Below are 21,458 nucleotides of genomic sequence, written 5' to 3'. Positions count from 1 at the left end.
ACTACTTTTGTTCGAACCATGCAGCTTCAACCTAACCTCATCATCGAAAGCCTCTGAACTTATTGTTTAGAACCCATATCTTGCACAGCACTTTGCATATCTTCAATTCGCATCATAGAGCCGCAATATACGGTTATGCATAGACACTTACTTCGTACCCATGCACTTTGACACATGTTCATCTGGGACGACTCATGCAGCAAGATACTCATCATTTTGTATATATTATTTTCTTTTCTTTTCTTTTTATTTTTCTTTTCCTTTAACACTTTTTGAAAAGCTTTTTAACTCTTAGCAAGCATAATCATGAGCCATATTGACACCATCTAAATGTCAGGTTAAGAACATGTATGTATGAGTGATTACAATAATTTTGGTAAAATTTTGGCCAATTAATAATAATTGTGGGTAATTTCCTTTGACTGTAGCACTAAAAAGCTAAAAAGGACAAATACTTAACAAAAATTACTAAGTTCATCCAGGAAAGTCGGAATTGACTTTTGAAAGCAAATGTCAAAACTTCAAAGCAAGGGCTTCGAAAGTGGCAAATATTAAAAGGTTTGGCACACGATGGATTTTGAGCCAACTTCTAAGGATTAAAACTGCAGATTAAAGGCCATTTGTCAATTGAATATCAGAATGGATAATGGATCAAACTACAGGTAATATGAATAGGAAGATATGATCAATGGAGGTGAGTATGAATGGGGCATTTCGGGTAGAAAGGGAACATATAGTCAAATGGGGCAACATAAGCTCATTTGCATTCAAAGAGAGAAAGAGAGAGAGAGAGAGAGAGAGAGAGAGAGAGAGAGAGAGAGAGAGAGAGAGAGAGAGAGAGAGAGAAGAGACAGACAGAGAGAGAGCCACAAAAGCATGGAGTTGCTTGCTTTGTTTCTGCCTGTTGCGACCACCTCGGTAGCTCTGACTCCACTGGATTTGACAGGTATGATCACTAACCCTACAAGAACACTTGTGTATGCTCCACAATGCACCAGCATTACCAAAACAGCATATCAAAGTCAAAAACTTTGCAAGTTGCCAAAGCCAATGGGGGACCTTTTCTTCAGTAGACCCCTTATAAATGGCAGATTCACTGCATGCAAAAAGAGTTGCAAAAGGGGTCGGAACATGGATTGCGATCCATGTTCCCCAAACCCTAAAATAAGAGAAACTTGCACAGTGAGTTCCTCATAAGCCCAGGAACAACTTCCACTAATTGGAATTGCAAAATCCTTCCCAACATGGATCGCAATCCATGTACCTTGATGACAAGATCAGGGCAGAAGTTGATCATTGGCTGGAGGATGCAAAAGTATAATTGATCATGCAAGAATAGTCACAAAAAGGGGTCTTAAAATCATTAAAACCTAATGATTTATTAGCTTCAGTCTGCAAATGGTCATTTGGAAGTAATCAAGGGTAAAATGGTCAGTATCCAGCACAAACATTAAGAAATAGGGTTAGAAGAAGAAGATGAAGCTACCCCACTAGCCAGAGCAGCAATTGGAACATCTTGAGGCTTTATTTCAAAGCAACCTAAAACAAGAGGGGGTCCGGAAGAGGGTGAAACAGAAGCATCAAGTACATGTGACATTAAAGGTCTAATTAGGGGCAAAGCAAAGCAAAACAATACCTCAAAGTCGTGCAAATTGCCTGGATCCTTTCCACTTTTAGATGAATTCGGAAAGTGATGGAAATTGGTGGGGAGCTAGGCAAAACCGTGGTTTTCAGACACAAATCATCTAGAGTCAAGGCATTATCAGATATGAGTCAAAGGAAATGCCCAAAAGTGGTTCCAAAAAACCAATATGGTCAAGACGGAGAAAACATGATCATAAACTGAGAAATTAAGTAAATGCAAGACAAACAAGTCCAAATTTGAAAAAAGTTTCACCAATGTGCTAGGAAGACCTATAGAAACATGTGTGCAAAACGGTACCTCAAGATCCTTCCCAACGTGGATTGCGATCCATGTACCTTTCTGTCCAATCAGAGAAAAATTTACATCATCTCGCTCAGAACACTAAATAAGGTCTAGCCATGAAGTATCTTCATTTGGATTCCAAAATCCACATCAAAATGCCGAATTTCTCTAAGTTTGAGGATAATTACCAAGAATTGACCTAAGTACCAAACCAATGAGCCAAATCCCAATAAATTTGAATCAAGGCACCACCTTGATGATCCCAACCAACTGGTATCACCAAATCTTCAAAATGTGTCCCAACATGAATCGTGATCCATGTACCTTAGTGCCAGATTTCATATGTGACCTCATGCCCTTGTGATTATAGTAACCCTAGATGCACTGATGAATATTGGTCAAAGTTGGGGTAGTTTTGACAAAGTTATGCTCATTTTTCATTTTATGGTCAAGTTTGCATTTTCTTCAACTTTCCGACAGTTTTTGATCATTTTGCTAAACCCTATTTTCAATCTAAAATTGTCCTCGGGATGCCCCAAAGAAAAGCTCAAAGGGAGTGTGAAGCTGCTCCATACGAGATCACGGACATATCCTCATATGAGAAAGCTCATATCACAGGTGCTAGAAACAATAGCTACAGACATATTCATAGGAAAGTTTCAAGCGGCAGAAGGAGAAATAGTAAAGGCCACCCTTTTTTCAAGGGAATTGCGGGCATTACACCATCAGCTTGAAGTGCAAGCAAGGGCCAGGTGTCTACAACTAGACAATTTCATGCAACTACCACCATGGGGAACAGAAGAGCACATGAACTCATCAGCTCTATTCAGTACAATGGAGAAGCCACCCTTACAGACAAAGACGGAGCTACGGTCAAGGTTAAAATCATTGCGGATATAATCAACGAAGCTCTCCACCTATAGCAAGGAACACACAATCTATTGCAAAAGACCAAACCAATAGATAATGACAAAGCATTTCTAAAGCAAAGAGGACACAAATTGACCTATCAAGACTTAATCTACTCAGAGACAGAACTGCCGTTGCGCCTCATTTCACAACACTTCAAGCCACGCGATACACTGAACCACTTTTGCACATGGCAGTGGTGATGGCAATGGGGTTAGCAGAAAGAAGAGTAGTCAGCTGTGACTTTGGCAACTACCTACTTGACAACAGAATGGAAGCAAATATCAAGGGTAGCCAAAAGAGTAAGACTTACATGAATGTTGGACAAATGCTGACTAGGATTGCTTATCAAGCATTAGGAATGATTGATGAGCTACCACATAGGAAGCACAACTGGATTTCATCCACAAATCTAAAAGAGCAGTAAAGTCGATAGTGGGACCATCAATGAGGCCACAACCGAAAATCAAGCAAACGAGGTAGACCTCAAGAAGACATGACAATGAGAGCGAGATGACGGAATCAGATGCACCAAATAGCAAAGAAGCTAGGTCAAGAGAAAGAGAAACTCCTTCCGAATATCAGTCTTCAGATGAGGAACGTGGAAGTGAATTTTCACTTAGACACATAAGATTGAAAAAGAGGTCAACTCGGGGACGGCGGAGGCAATCCCCATCACCTAAGCCTGAAGGACAATGGAAGAAGCATAGGCACAAAGGGAAAGACTCCGCCAATAGAGACACGAGGAAAAGAGAAGTTAGGGAACGAAAGCGGATGATGAAAGAGAAGAAGAAGAGGATGTGCCTCTACAGCACAAAAAATCAAAAGCTTAAGAAAGGATCAAACAACCCAAAAGAAAGGAAGCAGAGGAAAACCTGAACATTGCCAACAAAATGCGACAACAGATTCAGAATGAGCTTAAGCACAAAATGGAACAAAGAGAAAGAGAGGATGCAAAACGGCCACGCGTTGATGATCTTGAATCATCCGACGAATCTAGCAAGGCAAGGGAGAAAGCAAAAAACCAAGAAAGAAAGGTGATCAGGACACCCTTGACCAACAAGAATATAATTTTGAATCACCAAAGAATGGGAAGCTACCTTCAAAGGCTGAAACAAAAAGAAGAGGAGAAGCCTTAGATCTTCCAGAACAAATGGCAGACAAAGTGTTGTCACAAAAGCAGGCAATTCAAGAAAAAGAGACAACACTGTCAGAAATCACTACATCCCAAGCTACTCGTGAAGCACAGAAAGCAGAAGAAAGAACGACGGATGATGCTAGTACCTCTAACCATGGCCAAAGAAGTAAAAAAAACCAAGATCGCCTCGTTCGCAAGCTATGGTAGAGGAGGGAGCACAAATGATCAGGTCGTTTGACATTGACGCACATTTAGACCAGATCTAGCTCCAGTTCTAATGCCAAAGAGCTCTCTACAACTTGCGTGAACTAGAGCTGGAGGACACAAAAAAAAGAGGCAATGAAAGTATCTGAAATCACACTGAAGCTACAAAACAAAATCGAAGAGTTGCAAAAAGTCTACCTACAACTCCAATCAAAGTTACAAAGGGAACAAGAGAATGTTGCATATTACTATAAGAAAGTTCAGCAATTTAATGAATCCAATACTACTCTACAGGTTGAGTAACAAAGACTAGAGGAGGAGCTAATCAAGGAAAGGGAACAGAGTGAGAAGCTGCAAGAGTCTTATGCGGTGGTCAGCAACACTCTGACCCAACTTTTAGCCTTGCAGGCAATGCCCAGCTCCACAAGCATGACAGCTAAATCGACCTCGCTGACTAAAGAGGTCTAGGATCTAAAGGAGGCCCTTGCTCAAGAGAAATATGACACACAAATTATGACATCAGGGCATAGAGCATTGCAAAAGCTAAAGACAAAGAAATTGAAATTTTGAGAAAGCAACTGGCAGAGGCAAAGGAAGATTTGGATGCTCTAAGCGCAACACAGGTGAAGCCAGTACAAATAGTCCTTGTGGAAGTTGAACAAACAGGAGGACTAGAACAATTCACCTTCAAAGCTCACCACATAGATATGCCAAGTACAAGCACAGGAATGGCAATGCATGAATCTAAAGATCCAACCATAACGTCCATCTCGGATACTGCAAAAGAAGAAATTCAGTGGTGGATCTTAGAAGTCAAAGACCCTTCACACAAGGAGTATCTGCAATATGAGCTCAAGGTGTCGGAGTCGGTGGCCCTTCTCATGATCACTCCCGATGAAGTGGTGAAAAACCTCGGGCATGAGATGATCGCACTACCATTGATGAGGCAGGAGGCTCTATTATGGAAACGAAAAATGCTACCTACCCTTGAGCCCAACCAAAGAGGAGATTACAGGGATGTTTATGTCACTGCCATACAGATTCAGACTATCATCGATAATCAACCAATCTGGTGAAGGAAATGGTTTGAGCAACACCCAGTTGATGAAACATATTATAAAAAATTCTCCGCAGCATCTCAGGATCGACCCAACTTATTGTCCCATCAACAAACAGCGATCCTAGGAAAGCTTTTATTCATGGCAAAGCAAAAGACCAGCAGTTCTAAACTACCCAGTTACAACGAAGCTAAGCAATAACATTCTCCCATCAGAAAAGTATATGGTTCAGACGCTCAAAGGATTCATCAACATGATGAAGGAAATACCAGATCTTGCATGCCAGATGCTAGTGAAGATTGCAAAGATGCTAAACACGTGCATTACGGTATTCGATGATATAGAAGCAGCGGAGCATCCTTGGCAAGTTTTTGTGGAAGTCACAAGAGGATTGTGTTGGAATATGGAAACAAAAATTCTCAGCAAAAACGTCATCATGAGATTGTATGCAAGAGTTATGTTCTTGCCCTCCCACTACATGCAAACTTTTGAGGAGGCATTCATAACACAATTTTTTGAAGTCAACTCCTCCATATTTAATCCCCTGACCAAAGATTTACCGGCTCGACACATATCATATGAGAGCACTCTCATCAATAATCCTTTCAGAGAGCTGGTGACGAAGATGGAGATTGAGGCAAGGGTACAGAAATTCAGGCGACTCACTGGGACACTGGAAAAGAGACTGATCAACTACTAAGGCAACAGTCAAAGGCAAATTGCACGAGGACGTGCAATGAATAGGAAGGGGAGAATGTTTGGTAGACATAGTGGAATGTCACTTAAAAGGCATATATACACCAAACTTTGTTGTACTCAATCATTTTTTCAAAAGAAGCGGTGTAATTCTGCTAATGAGGATTCTCAAATTGTAATATAATCTATCATTCCCTCTTAGTCTCTCTGAGCCTACAAACCATGTAAGTGACCGAATAGCCGTGGGAAAGAGTCCCAAGATCTTAAGTCAAAACCCTTAGTTTTGTAGAAAACACTATCATTATCTTGGGAAGTAATTGGATGTCGACTAAGAGCTGCCTTACTGCTACAAACTATAATCAATATTTCTCATTGTTTGGTAATCAAAATTCAATTCCGAATAGCACATTGTGTTCCTTGTCTCTTGCTCTTCAATCTAAGTGTAATTATTCTCAATTCTATTGTGGTTCTTTGCGACATCTTGTTTGTGAGCTAAATACATTGATTTGAGGTCTTAATGGTTGTTTTTTGATGTTTTGACCTTGGAAGAGTGTTCTATGCCTGAGGGGAATCTTTCCGTGTCAATTTTCTATACATATTTTGGAATGGATCGTGATTTATGTACCTTCCCAGATGACTGCAGAACTTGGTAGGAATATGCCCTTACGTGTTGTAATACCTCTCCTTAAGTTTCGTTGCATTCGGAATTCGTTGGATGCCGAAAAAGCGTGATGACCTAGAGCGGTGGGATTGGACATAGACTAATTTTCTGACTGGAAAGTGGTTGATTTTCTTTTATAGAAGCATGAGCAGTCCTTTAGGTTCACTTTGATGAGATTGACGATCTCATTAAGTCTCTGTGTCCCATCCTGAGTCACTTCCTTGCATATTGGCATTATGTTAGTAACAAAAAGCTATGCTGCAAATGTTCGTCGCGGCGACCCGCTAACACTTTAGATCACAAAAAGAGGTTGACCTACTAGTGAAGATGCCAGCTGTGGATAGTTGTCGGTCTCTCATGGATTTTCTGCCTTTTTGAAGTTTTAGGGCTTCTGCAACCTGATCTTCTATGATGTTTACCTTGATCAAAGAGTCATTGAAGTCTAAAATGGTTGACCTTCCTTCTTCTATGATTTTGTGAGAGAGCTCATAAGCCCTCTTGTAGTCCACACCGCAAGGCTCCATCGCTCAATGTAGTCTTTGAGGCCTATTTTCTCTCAAAGTGGCATGACTACCTCTTCTTTGACAAGGCCTTAAGCTTCCTTCGGCAACATCTGAATTTCTACTTTGGATTCATGTGTGCTTTTGAATGATCCATGGTAAACAGTGACATGTTGACTTTCTAACCATCCTTTTGCAAGCCATGTGACATTTGCTTCTTTCAGGGAGGCTTCCTCTAACTGATATGGTGGAAGCTCGGTAAATTTTTCCTTCAGAGTCTTCTTCTTTGGAGCTCCTAAAATAGATGAGAGTGAACCTGGTATAGCATCATCCAATTGATTGGTTAGACCAATTCTAGCAAGTCCCATCCAAGAGCTCTAAAAAGCACAATCATGGCAAAATTTATCTTAGGTGCACCTAAGATAAAGATGGATGTAAGTGCATGCAAATTGGTGTCATACTAAATGCATAGGAAGTGTATGAGTTGTTGGTGACATGCAAAAAGTTTGATAGCTTTTGGACACTTGTGGTGAGAGTTGTGAACAAATGTATGTCCGCTTTACCGCTTTTTGAGCTTTTGATGAGACTGATAGAGTTATGTTGTGCCAAACTTGATGAAACTTGTCAAGGGTTCTTTGTTTGACCTCTGTAAACATTTTTGTGTCCTCAAGTTGCAAGTCAGGTCCCCCCTTTATCATTTCTATCTTAGGCGCGCCTAAGATAAAAAAGATTGATTTGGGGCCATTTTGTGCTCCCGGCACCTTGATTGGTCGTGATGTGTTGATTCTTGATGTCCAATAAAGCTAGGTTTGGTTCGATAGGCTAAAATTACTTTGTCACTTGAGTCTCTTTGGTGTGGTAAAGTGCATTTGAAGTAGTTATGCATGAAAGAAGTGGACCAATGTGATGTAGGCTTTGTGATGGGTAGGGGGATCATGCCAATGTGAAAATGTGTGCAAAAAATGCTTCTAACCTAGCAAATCATCTTCGACGCACCTAAGATAAAATTTATTTATTGTCCCAATGAGGTTGACATTCCTTTTTTGAGTTGAGCTTGACTTGAAGTCATTAATCATTAGTTGTGTGCCCGTTGAAGGTTGGTAAAGGTCTAATGTATTATATAGAGTGCCCCTTTGAGTTTGAGATCAAATGGATCAATATTTTGCATTGTGGTGCAACATGTCACTTTGCGGTAAGGATATGGTCATTTTGCCCTACAGTGATGATTGGGACTCTAATGCACCCCTAACTCTCCACAGATTCCTAACATGATGGTCCCAATACATATGTGAAATTTGGTCTAGTTTTGGTCTCTCCATCTTCGGCGTGCCAAAGATACTAGGTCAACTTTTTTGACATCTTCTGCATCTTTGAGCTCAGCAATGTGTTGCCTTACTAGTGATGAGCCCATGGTTCATTTTTGGTGCAATTTGGATGTCTAGTGTGGCCGGTGTTAGTATTTTTGATCCCAAAAGTTCCCAGATTGTCATGTATTGTTGTGACCCCTTACGGCTCTTGTGGTCGACAATGTGATAATCAAAATGCTTCTAAACACAGTTAGGAACTTACCCCTCATGGCTGGAGTGAGTAAGAGCTGGCAGATGGTGTGTAAGAGGGCATGGAAGGTCGCCAAAATCCACAACTAGGAGCTCTCTTTCTAAAGGCTAGATTTCAATAAGAGGGAAAATGGCTCAAGGGAATATACATACCTGGACTTTTCTGACACCCCCCGTCCAATACCTACCCAATGAGCTCATTAGGCCCCATAGTGTACTCCCGGGTCGAAACTTTTTGAAAAACTGACATCCATGGACCTTGTTGTCGCAATTTGTTTCAGATGATTAGTGAGTCAGAGTGACGGCCGAGTTTTTTGATCGGAATTGCCCCAAAGTTTTCCTAGCCTTTACATGAGCTTTGAGATCTGGCGTTTGAAGTCAAAATCCAATTCTAACATTCTTGCTTATTATTTTTTATTTATTTGGCTTTTATTAATTTTTATTAGCAAAATTAAAGGAAAATTAAACAGACTCCTCAAAAAATTCCATTCTATACTCAAAATACTAAAACACTTCTAATTTTATAATTTGGCCATATTTTTGTGGATTGCTCCATTTTTGTAATGATCTTGTCCAAAAAACACACAATACGAGTAAAAACCGCACTATTTTATGGCTTTTGGCAAATATGTACAATATATATACTAAAGCACTTCTAATTTTATAATTTGGCCATATTTTTGTGGATTGCTTCATTTTCGTAATGATCTTGGCCAAAAAACACACAGTACGAGTAAAAACCGCACTATTTTATGGCTTTTGGTAGATATGTACAATATATATACACACCTACGGGTTATCCTATTGCATTCCCCATTCATCTCATTATTAGGGAAATCACCTAATTTTGTTCAAGAAAGATCATACATTAGCACACAATCTCCACACAATTACTTTAGAACATTGCCCTTCTCTCTTCCAGATTATATGCTTCTGTCAATATTCAGATTGTCTTCCCCCCTCCTTGCTTCAATCCTCCAGGACGACTGAGTACCCTAGTTGTGCAGTGCATAGGTTATAAGGTCGTGTCTATGATTGGCCCGGATTGGCCCTATAATGATATTGATGTCAATGCAATTAAACACACTATGTTATGCAAGAGGTGGGTCTTGAGTATTGCACTCAAGGGTTTCCAATGCCGAGGTATGATGTGATTGAACTCTCTTGAAGAGTAAGTCTTGTAGCAATTGAGCTCCTTATTTTATGGTGTGATATGCACTGTCCGTTGTGTGATGATTGAAAACAATGGTCACAATTGCGGTAGGTGGTTTGAATTTAGGTACCCACTTATACCTGATTGAGGCTGGCTTGAGTTGCGGTGGGGTTTTTGGTACCCATAGTTTGACTTGTTCACTTTGGGCATTTGGTCTTATGCTCTTAGCTGTATATTTCTTCTTTGGTTGCCATATCCATTTCATCTTTAATAATTGTGGTTTCTGTTGAGAGGGTGGATGCGATGGCTTTACCTCATGGTCATTAACGGTGTATAGCAACCTTTTGGGACCTAGATTTGCTGAGGTCAATTGAGGAGATGGAGATGAATTTTGGGTATCCATTTCCTGGGTCCTTGTATAAGTTGAGTAGAAAAAGTCCTTAGTGGAGCAATAGTTGTAATTGTGCCTTATGACTCATGCTTTTTTGATTGGAAATCATTGAGAGATTCTTTCCACTCCTCCTTGTTGTATGCAAATGGTATTTTTGGTTGTCCTCCTTTGAGTGTAAGTTCCACATCCCAATCTTGGATTGCCTTATAGTTTCTATCCAAGGTACACCCAATATTAGGTCCTCATTCATATGTTCGTCCACTATACATAGGAATGTATGCGGGCAAGAGAATCCATGAACCATAATATTCAAGTTTATTTTTCACTAGAGTGACTGTCTTGTTGCAGCCCTTGAAAGTGGATTGACAATACTCAAGTGGTTGAGTAGTTGCTTTGCAATAAGTAGAATAGCCGACCACATTGACTCCCTGGAGGATTCACCATGGAAAACTTATTGCACCACGTCAGTGCAAGGGAGGGGGGGGGGGGGGGGGGGGGGGGGGGTTACATAAGCGTATAAGGTAGGGGCAGCCCCAAACAATTTATCTCCCAAGCTTTAAAATAAGGGAAGGGAAGGGGGGGGGGGGGGGGGGGGGGGGGGGAGTGAGAAAAGGGAAAATGAGAGGAAGTTTTTGTGTTTCAAAATCATAGCTTCCCAAAAGAGTCTGCCCTCAAACTTGTGAGTCAATAGCTACAAAGATACATGCAAGAACTAACACTTCTTTGCATCAATAGCTTGTTTTGTGATTATAGTTCATTTGTTGAGGGATGAAAGCTATAAAGAGTTTGTATAGATGCAAATTTATGCAAAGAACCTAACACAACTTTATAACCATCGTTTTTGAGTAATTTAGATGGGACGAAATTGAACGAGTAGCTAGAGTGCAGGCTGAACGGGTAAATAGTTTGATAGTCAAACTAAGACACATTGAGGATACATCTAGTTCTCAACAAAAGTGGATCCTTAGTACGTTGCCAATCGCTATACATGCTCTTTGACTAGTTTTACTCAGCTAGATCATGTGAAACTTAAATTTTATATGTAAGATAGGGGTATGATAGTTTTTTGCATTGATTGTCGTAAAGCGTAGAAAGGGGGTCATATTCCCTAATATGAGATGTATATAGGGGTTTTATCAAAGTTGTCCACTCGCAGGTGACGTCTCGTTTTGTATATAGAGTGAATCCCTCATGATTGACTTGGGCTCTTGTATCTGCTAAAAGCTTTGACTTTGCAATCCTCATTCAGATTCACGATCATTCGCCTATCAAGACCATCCATCCACTCGTTATCAATCTCGACCTCATCCTCATCCTCTACTAAGGGTTAAATTTGGAGACTACTGAGTGGTACAGCTTGGGGGATAGGTTGTCTTGCAGCTTCCCAGTTTAAACCCAAATGTGTGCCTCCTCTTGAGCCTCCTCAATAACATGTTGTCGTTTAAGATTCCTTTCCTTGGATGCATGCATTCTCTGCAGAAGTTCATTAGTTAAGGGAAGGTTGTATTTGCTGAGTCAACATCCACTAATCCAATTTCCCATGATTTCTCCATTCAAAGTGGCTAACTTGACGGCCCCACTTGGTGAAACATCGTCAATGACAAAAGGACCATGTTCTTTTTTCTTGAACTTGGATATATGTTGTTTCAACAAGTTTACTAGGACTAAATCCCCTAGTTTAAAAGCTTTAATTAGCAAATGTGAGTCAAAGAAATGTGTTTGTTTTTGCTTTTATGCGTATATGTGGGCAATGACCGCTAAATGTTGTTCATCTAGGCGTTCTAAGTCCGACAACTCATGCCCTTTCCATCCAACTCAGTTGTAACTCTGAGAGTGCGTAGTAAGAATTTCATTGGCAATGTTTCATCCTTGCCATAAACCAAATTAAAAGAAGTCGTGCTCAAAGCAGTTTTCAAGGAAACTCGATAAGCCCACAAGGCATAATGAAGTTGCATTTCCCAGTCCGTTTTGCCTGAACTAACAATTTTGTTTAGTACAGAGCTCACAATTTTGTTTGTATGTTCAGCTTGACCATTTGCTTGAGGATGATAGGGTGCATACTTGTTATGGATTACCATGAACTCACCTAGTAGACATTCTATCACCTCATTGAGGAAATGCAATCCGTGATCACTCACAAGCTCAATAGGAAGTTCGTATGTAGTAAATACATATTTATACAGGAATGCAACAGTGGTTCGAGTATCGTTCTTCCTGGTGGCTCGTACCTCAGTCCACTTGGTTAAGTAATCTATGGCCACATTAATATATCGTGCCTAAGTTTTATAAGTTGGTAGTTGCATTGGACCCACAAAGTCTATACCCCGTTTAGAAAATGCACGTGCTCCCATCATAGGTCGTAGTGGCATATTATCCATTCTCGTTGGCATTTTTGCTCGTTGACATGCATTGCATCGTCGAACAAATTATTTTGCATCAACAAACAGAGTTAGCCACCAAATGCCTGCCATTAATATAGATTTGGTTGTGGTTTCATGAGAGAAGTGACCCCTTGCTAGACCTGTGTGTACTTGTTCCAAAATAGGAAGATACTTTTCATTGGCGCACAATCTGAGCTCTTATTCTTTCCCTCGTCGACATAGCTGGTTACCAATCATTATATAGTTGATTGTTTCAATTTCTATTGCTCTTTTTTGTCTTTTACTCATGTCTTCTTGGAATATTCTGTTAGTCAGATACTCTACCAGGTATCTACTTCACTGTGGTGTCATTGAAATGTGGAATAACGTGGCATGGGGTATGGCAGCTTTTTCTTTACATTGAGAGCAATCATTATTCCCGTAATGATAAGTGTCTCTCTTCATGGTAGACCGGTAAACACCCAACCAGGTTAATCTTTGTAAGGTTTGATCTCATGCAAAATGTGACCTACGATTGTGGTATGAGCTTGATTCAAATAGGCTTCTCGTTCCTCAGGATTAATACACAAGAGAAGGATTCCATCCTTGTTTATGAGATACAATCTTCCAGTCAGCAATTGATATAGGGCGGATTGCTCAATCAATCGTGGTGTAACAAGAATTGGTATTTGAGAATCCACTTGTGTTATAGTCATTAAGGACACAAGATATTCTGACGATCGTGGAATCATAATGTCCCATAATGTCTGTCAAGCCTCACCATATAGATGCTACCAAAGCGAGAACCACAAACATAAAAATTGTCAATCCATGGGACGTAGCTGACCCGAGTAGTGCATGGAGGCTACAAGAGATAGCTAATCTCTCGTAAAACCCAAGTCTAAGCCGCTCCTACTTGACTCAATTTCAAATGTGTGTCAGACATCAAACGCTATTTTTCTTACGGCAAGCTTGATCCAATGAATGTGTATAGCTACGAGACTACAAATGCAACAAAACTTAATGCCTAGCATGAGCAAAGTATCCTTAACACTCTCATATACTCAAATGTCATTTTTTACACTTGAACAAAATCACGCATAAGATAAACATCCTATTTTAGGTCAGTCTATTTTGGCATTCGAAGCACTCTATGGCTTCCTCTAGACGTACTCTATTTATTTCTAAGGTCAAAAATCAACTCTGGTGCGTGTATTGTGAGTAGGAAGCAAAAACAGCTTGTAGATGGCACGACTAAAAACACACTTTCTCGCAAGAAACTGGATCTTTCAGCTACGAACGCGTTAGTATGCTCAAATAGCAATGGAACACCGTACGAGAGAGACACGGGGAATTGAAGAAACTCTAGACTCATGTTGAGAGTCTGTAGCATATGCTTATTTTCATCATCCAAAACTTAAGTTTATAATTACAAAAGTTGGCTTTTATACCTTAGCCAAGGTTCAAAGAATGGATTTCTATGTATTTGGGTTCAATACAAACCTAAAAAACTGCATACGATTACAAACTTGGAGGCCCTCAACCCCTTTAGACTTGTTGGTAATCAATAACATTACAATGGCTTTGGACTTTGCAGGATTTCACAGTAATACAAGGGGTTTAATACAATCAATTTGCTTGAAAAATGAGTGGCATCCCTTTTGATGATCTTTTTTTGGCTCTTGTTAGCTGAGCAGCTAACAATTTCTCTTGTGGCAGAACGTTTATACTCATGTAATTCTACCTTTTGGAATGCAAATTTACACACTATCCCTTGAAATTGTGCAAGTAATTTTACTTTAAACAGTGGTTAAACCCTAGAAATTGTCCTTCATGTGCAGGGTGCATTAATCTTTACTCTTTTGTGAGAAGGGTATTTGCCTAATTTACATGTCATTAGCAGAAGCTTCTTGCCACCCTTCTTTCGCAAACAGGCATCGCCCATCCCGGCACTTCATGCCAGTGGGCAGCCTAAAAGTAACCCACTTGACGGGTGGATAATAGCACATTCACAAAATTAGCAGACATAGCTTTTTTTTCGTCAAAGGTGAGCATGGAAAGCTATTGGCTCAGGCGGTTTCAGTTCTAGGCATGCAAGTGGATGGTCCAATGAGCAATTCTCCCATGCAAACCTTGTGTTAAAAAGCTGCCATGGCAGTTGCATTCATGTGTTGGGCGAGGAGGAACCGCGGGGGGGGGGGGGGGGGGGGGGGGGGGGGGGGGGGTCGCCCATGAAAAGGAGAGGCATAATGGGATGCCAGCTCGCGCTCTTCCAATTTGTGTGTGAATCAAAGTAAGGCGCCCATGTATTATGTGGTAGCCCCTGACCGGTCATTCACTTTGTCCATAGAGAATGGGTGGACGTTCGTGAAGCCGCCCTAAGGTTGATTCTACGAACGACGACAAAATCTACTGCTAATTATGCAGATGTGGTGTGTCAACTCGCATCCCAAAGTGTGTTAAGAGCCCCGTTCCACCTCAAGCGGCCACATAGGTTGAAGCACCTCACCTTCTCATGCTCCAAAAGTGTTGATAGCCATCACACGACATGGAGCTAAGTGCAATTGAGTACAGCTTGCCGGTGAAAGCAATCCAAATGACTTCTCACAGAGCCTGGAACAGGAATCACACTCTCAGTCCCGTGTCACATTGGGGCAGGTGGCCACCTTTAATTTCTCTCTGATCTACCAATCAACTGTGGCGCCCAAGGATGCCCTTGTCACACTGGGTTGCTGCCCATGGTTCCACGACTAAGCTGGCTCTCCACCTCAGCGGCCAACTTTTTCATGAAGTGTGTCGGCCTCCTTTGCCCGCCCAACCTCAGTCCCAACGCTAAACCTGCAATCTGATTGGTTGCGAATCAGCTTTTCCAGGTTTAGCCCGTTGGCCCCAATGTGACACCATTCCCTACAATGGCTGGAAGCCAACAAGCTCTCACACACGACCATGCTGGTCAGGGGCCATCCACCTCATGAAGGACGCATAGCCCAGTCTGACACGGGCCTTTGGAATCATACGCTTTATTCTATTTTTTGGATAGGTGCAACCGGTTCTCAAAGTGCTGCACTATGAAAATCGAGCTTGGAGACACATGCAAAGTTTGTGTTGTGCCTTTGGATGTGCTGTAAAAACTTGGCGACACCATGTGACGGGGCTCTAAGGTGTGACCCGTTCCTGCAAGATTGCTGGCTTTAGCGGGTGTGTGGAAGGCTGGTTGCGTACGAATTCCCTGCTCTCATAGGACATAGCCCATGCCAGACAAAATGATTTGTCCATGGCGGGCCCCCACCAGTTCTCTCTGGCATTCTCCATCTCCGTCTCTCTCATTCCTCCCACGTTGGCCATCGAGCCGCCAGCGCAATCGTGCGACTCATTCTCTCCCTGGATCACAAGGAGCAGCACTGTCCCTCCCCCCGCCCTCACACACACACACACACACACACACACACACACTAAGACCCCAGATCTGCAGACTCATGTTTGTTAGATAACCAGGTTAATCAGAGGGTTACGCGCCAAGAGAAATTGTGAGGCTGCTTCCCTTTCTTGTTCTTCTTTCGCCTTCACTCTCACCGTCGATGTGAAACTTGCGACTGCCATGCATGCAAAGAGGCCTCATATCAACAGTGGCGGCTTAGCCGATGGAGATGGCTCACCAAATTTTGCACGTAGCGGTGGGTGAACAACGTACATTACGCGCTGCTTCTTCTTCTCCACCTCTCGCGTTTTTCTTCTCTCTCTCTCTCTCTCTCTCTCTCTCTCTCTTCAGGAACTCATCGCTACAAGTGGTAAAGGTGAAAGAGAAAATCCCTGGGCTAAGGAAGGCGACAAGGTTTGGCGTCGACCTTTTGTTTCAACTTTTTGCAAGTAGCTGAATGCAGATTTTGGTTGCTTCAAGGCGTGCAGAGAAGCTAGCCTTGCCACATAGAAAGGTTGCGTCCTTTTAGCTGTATTGTTCCTGTTGCAGAGGAAGGTTGTTATATCTTCTTATGCAGCTTTTCTCAACGCATGTGTCTGATCCTCTTCCAAGCGCTCCTAACTTACCAAATTATTTATACTACAAATCTGTTTGCAGCAATGCATGAAGCTCTCTGTGGTTAACCTTCCAAGGACTCCTGGCAGCTTTAGAACTTCATTGCCAGTGTAGACGAGCTCATATGTCCAGCGCATCTTTAATTCTCCAGCAGCATGGCCTCCTTGGTACCTGGAATGCTTTTAAAGCTGATGGAGAACGTGGGCTTGGATGTGAGAGTTGCAGGCACCCATCGTTCTGTTCTTTTGCAAGTGATCGGTATTGTGCCTGCACTTATGGGAACTGAACTTTGGCCAAAACATGGCTTTTTCATCAAAGTTTCTGACTCTTCTCATGCCACATATATATCTTTGGCTGAAGACCTTGATGACATGATACTAAGCAACAAGATACAGCTTGGTCAGTTTATTTATGTAGAAAAGTTTGAGCCAGGAAACCCTGTGCCCATCTTGCACCGCTTGAAGCTAGTGCCTGGGAGGCATGCCTTTGTTGGCAAGCCTGATGATCTGGTCGCTTTCAATGGTGACCCCTTGATGCAAAGTGGAACAGGGGAAGTGCAGAAGAATCATTCTTTTGCAGAAAGAGTGCCAACGCTGGATCTCCCCGCAATTGAAAACAACGATTCTAGGTATCTATCTGACAGTCATGCTTCAGTAGGAGCCATAGCATCAACAACCGGAGAGGATTCTGCCTCCGTCAATGGCCATTCTTTTCAAGCACTCGATAATTCCAGCGCCACACAACATTTTTTGGAGAATTCGGGGAGACGTTCCTTTGAAAGAGCATCCTGGTCCTCTAATCCTGAAGGGGGAAGGGTGGAGATCTTTCATCAGAAGGGTCCAGATGTCAAATCAAGGGTATTTTCTGACATCTTCGCAAAGTCTACACCAGCTTCCCCAATTAGAGAAAGCCTTGTTCAAGGCTCTCATTTTATTGATAGGGATGAGCCAGAGAACATGGTGTTCAATTTTGATCGAGATTCCTATGGCAGATGTTTAACTGGCTTCACTGATGAAAGAAAGTTTCCCTCAAGCAGCGGAGCAAAGCACCTTCTACGTCGATATCTGCAATCTTCACCTCCATCGGTTGTGAAAAAGGCGGGAAGAGTGAGCCCCCTATCTAGATCAACTGACAGCGTGACATCAAATGATCAGCTTAAACGCTCTTTTAGTACTGGGTACAAAATTGGTACTATTGATGGAGGGTCCAAGGATCTGGCGAGGAGCTTGGAGGGCTTGAAGGGGCATAGAAAGGCAGGTAAAAAAGAGAGCCAGAGACTCTTCCGAAAGGTGAGATAAATCTTCCATTTTTTTGTTAATGAGATCCAGCAAGATAGAGCAGCCCATTTGAAGTTGAATGTTGATCTATGGCATGTTCTCAGAGGGGAGCAGCAGACGCCAAAGAAGTGCCCAGCATGAAGGTTCCATCAGGGGATGCTCTGGCTAAGAGTAGGGGAGCTTCACTGTCTGCAGGGGACCCTGGTCCTCAAAGTGAGAGGGCCTTAAGTTGCAGAGACTCTTGCAATGGAGGCAGAATCTTGAACTGCAGAGTTTCTTTGCATGGCCTACCTGCAGCTTTGACAATGCTTGGACAGGTAGCCTATGTCTCCTTAGATAACGGGAACTTTTCAGCCATCAAGGATTTTTTTCACTGTATCTGCTTCATTGCTTGGCAGGACGCTATGCAAACATACGAGAGAGCATCTTGTGTGGCGTCGGAAGCATTGCAAGAAGCATATGCAGCGGAGAGTGTTCTAAGAAATTTAAGGTAAGAGCTCCTACTATCCAGCTGGCCATGTATACCCCTGCATTCTCGGCTTCTTTAACTGATAGTGCTGGCATGGCGTTGTGATTCGTGAAGTGTTTTTGCAGACTTGCGTTCATTAGCAAAAGTGGAGGATCCTCAGCCCTATGTGCAACAGTTTCTAAGGTTTTACGAAGCTTTATCACAGTCCACCACGTTTGCTGAAGCTCTAGCAGAGGCAAGATCACATGAAAGAATGGCTGATATGATGGATGAAGGTGCAATGGAGAAGAAGGAGAAGGTTCACAAACTACTAGAAGAAAAAGGGCAAAGCGCCCTGTCGTGGATTAATGCTGCATTGTTAGCTGACTTGAAACTGTATAGCTCCTCCAAGGGAGAAATTAGTAACATGTGTACAGGAAATACCTGTTTGAAAGAGTCTGTAGATGGTGGGTGCCGAAAGAACAAGATGGGTATTGCCACCCAGAATATATCATCAATGCAAACACCTGCACTCATTTCAAAGTTTCCTGCAGTAACTTCAATAGCAAAGCGCCCCCCTATGTACTCTCCTCCCACCTTGACCAATGCGGCAGGGCGGTCTGTCCTCTCCTCGAGTGCTCAAAACAATATAGTCAAGAAAAGCGCCTCCGTTGTAAGAAGTGTCAAGTCAAACCTCAAGGCTGCAGTCTCTGCAAATTTACTTCGATCCGATTCAAACGTTTCTTCTGTGACAAAATTATCAACGAAGTCAGCTTCCTCTACTGCTGGCAATAAAAAAGGTGGTGCTACTGCTGGTGATGCAATCAAGGGTCATGGGACTGGGGGTGGTCTGCCAGGCACAATTAACCTAGCCAAGCTCTTGCGAGAGGAAGCAGAAGGCTGGTTCATGAGATACATGGGAGGAGCCTTGGATTCTGGTTTCCAAGCAGCATTGCATGCAGCAGCAACAAGTGCTGTAGATAAAAAGGGCATGTGGTGTGAAAAGAATAGCAGGGTAGAATCCATTTTAGCAGACCTTAGAAGAGTCAATGATTGGCTAGATGAGGTTTCCGTCAACAAAAAGGGATTATCCAACCCACAATCGGTCGACAGTGTAGGTGACATGAAACAAAAGTTGTATGATTTTTTGATACAATTCTGCCTCCATAATTCAACAGATTTACCCTGCATGGCAGCAACACACACACACACATGAAAGAGGCTGTGAGAGCTATACTCATGTTGTAACACTATATACTGAGGGGGGTTTTCCGAGCATCGGTGGCTTCCCCCATTTAGGAGTCCTCCTATGTTGGAGATTCATGTTTGCAGTGGGATTCTACTTTGTTTTAACATATCTCCGACTTGGACTTCTTGGGAATGTTAGGAGCATGCACAGAAAAAAGCCCTTACAAATATCCAAATTTTATTTGGACCTTTGGGGTGGAGACGATCAAAGAAAAATTAGTAAAACAAAAATTCTCTCTCTCCTCGATAAAATACACCGGGTGGAGTCGAGGGATCTACGGTGAAAATTTAATCTGCCGTTGGACAGTAAAATAAGGCTCCCAGCTGCCCCTGCCGCAGTTTAAGCCACAGACCTCCCGATTGAACCTCCACGCCTTATCCATCCCAACTATCAAATGTCCGTGACAGGATTAGGCTTCCGCATGTATAGAAATCTTTCCTCTCCCTCTGTTGCGTGGATTCAACGGCCCAAAGCCCCCCGGCTCCGCCAATCACACATGCCGCCATAAATCCCAGACCCCGTGTCATTTATAAAGAAGACCCCCCCCGACCCCCCCCCCCCCCCCCCCCCCCCCCCCCCCCCCCCCCCCCCCCCCCCTCCCTTTCTCAGTTATTGATGATCTCGAGTTGATGATGTGAGCAGCTTGGTGTAGAGCACGTTTGAAGGCGACATGCACAAAGAAGGTGGCCATGCATGTGACGTAAGTGCATAAAGTCTACTTTACGACAGAGTGTATCCAAATTCCTCTCCAAAGGCTCACCTCGTGCGAAAACATTGCTCTCAACTATGATTCAAGACAACATTGATGGAACAAAGGAGAAGCGGTTTTTGGACCTTGTTTGCCATATTCTTCTGTCTCACAGATATAGCAACCATTGGAGTTATGACACGACTAGACCATTTGGTCATGATACGACATGGGTGAATAATGCAAATGGTGGATAAGTGGGTGAAGCGGATACATGGTGAGGAACGAACCTAATAGAGGATGGACATCTTGACTAGGGTAGCTCGCTACTCTAGTTTTAGCATTGTTGAAGAGTGTTGTTCCTACCAAAAGGAGGCTAGGAAGGGATCAAACGCATTACTATTCCACTGTTCTCCGTTTCACTTCTAGCCCTCCTCCAAGAAGGTTTTGAGATGCGATACTTCTCTAGGCTTGCTATTCTATCCTGCTTTGGATGCAGTACTAAGGCTCACATTTAATTAGGATCTGCGCGAGTGTAAAGGCAACACAAAGAAAGTGCAAAATTGGTTCACAAGGCAGTATATATCGATGCAAAAGCTTAGATCTGTGGAAGAGCAATTTAAGTGCTTAGATGATCTCTAGAATTGCAATTGAAGCGGATAGCAAGATGGAGAAGGTACAATGAAAGCAAATTGCGAAGGAGAAAGATGCAGCAAATATTACCAATTTTAAGGTTTGTATGGAACAATTGCGCACGGTGAAGGTTTCATTGGGTTGAAAGATGAAAAGAAGTACCTGCATAATTATCGATGGGATCGATGTCCTAATGTATTGCACAGAGTCGAGAAATAGTTTTTGCTCTCTCTCTCTCTCTCTCTCTCTCTCTCTCTCTCTCTCTCATAATGTGGCAAGGGATTCCGGTGTCAAAAGAGGACATTTTGATGAGAAACAAAATGCACATTAAACATTGCAATTTATGGAAGGAGTTGATAAACCTTTGAGTCGTTCCTTGTACACTCTTTGCAACTCACCATCACTTGTTCTATCAAAAGGAAGTGCCTAAGTACTACGCTTATCACAATCTTTGTTACCACATTATAGAACTTGGGCAGTTTATCGCAAGCTTTGATACCACAAACTCTACTAGGGTGGATTAATGTTAGTAAAATTCATTAGGCTAATGATGATCACACGTTTAATCAGTAATGAA

General features: G+C 42.3%; 1 protein-coding gene across 3 annotated transcripts; it reads left to right on the top strand.

Moving 5' to 3' along the window:
- The first annotated feature begins 15,605 nt into the window (after positions 1-15,605).
- On the top strand, positions 15,606-21,134 carry LOC147458696 (protein CORTICAL MICROTUBULE DISORDERING 2-like). 3 transcript variants are annotated; one of them, XM_086510139.1, is made up of 5 exons: positions 15,606-17,875; positions 17,968-18,180; positions 18,262-18,353; positions 18,447-19,425; positions 20,290-21,134. In XM_086510139.1, exons 1-5 carry the CDS (start codon positions 16,742-16,744, stop codon positions 20,503-20,505), a joined length of 2,634 nt encoding a protein of 877 aa, XP_086366265.1. In that variant the 5' UTR covers positions 15,606-16,741; the 3' UTR covers positions 20,506-21,134. The 3 variants fall into 3 exon arrangements, with proteins under 3 accessions (XP_086366265.1, XP_086366264.1, XP_086366263.1); XM_086510138.1 differs by lacking the exon at positions 20,290-21,134 and having other exon boundaries at positions 15,971-16,485; positions 16,629-17,875; positions 18,447-19,685; XM_086510137.1 differs by lacking the exon at positions 20,290-21,134 and having other exon boundaries at positions 15,971-16,526; positions 16,629-17,875; positions 18,447-19,685.
- Positions 21,135-21,458: the final 324 nt, after the last annotated feature.

The sequence above is a fragment of the Adiantum capillus-veneris genome, chromosome 4 (assembly GCF_014529385.1).
Source record: "Adiantum capillus-veneris isolate H3 chromosome 4, ASM1452938v2, whole genome shotgun sequence".
Classification (NCBI taxonomy): Eukaryota; Viridiplantae; Streptophyta; class Polypodiopsida; order Polypodiales; family Pteridaceae; genus Adiantum; species Adiantum capillus-veneris.
This window is presented reverse-complemented; position numbering and strand designations above follow the sequence as displayed.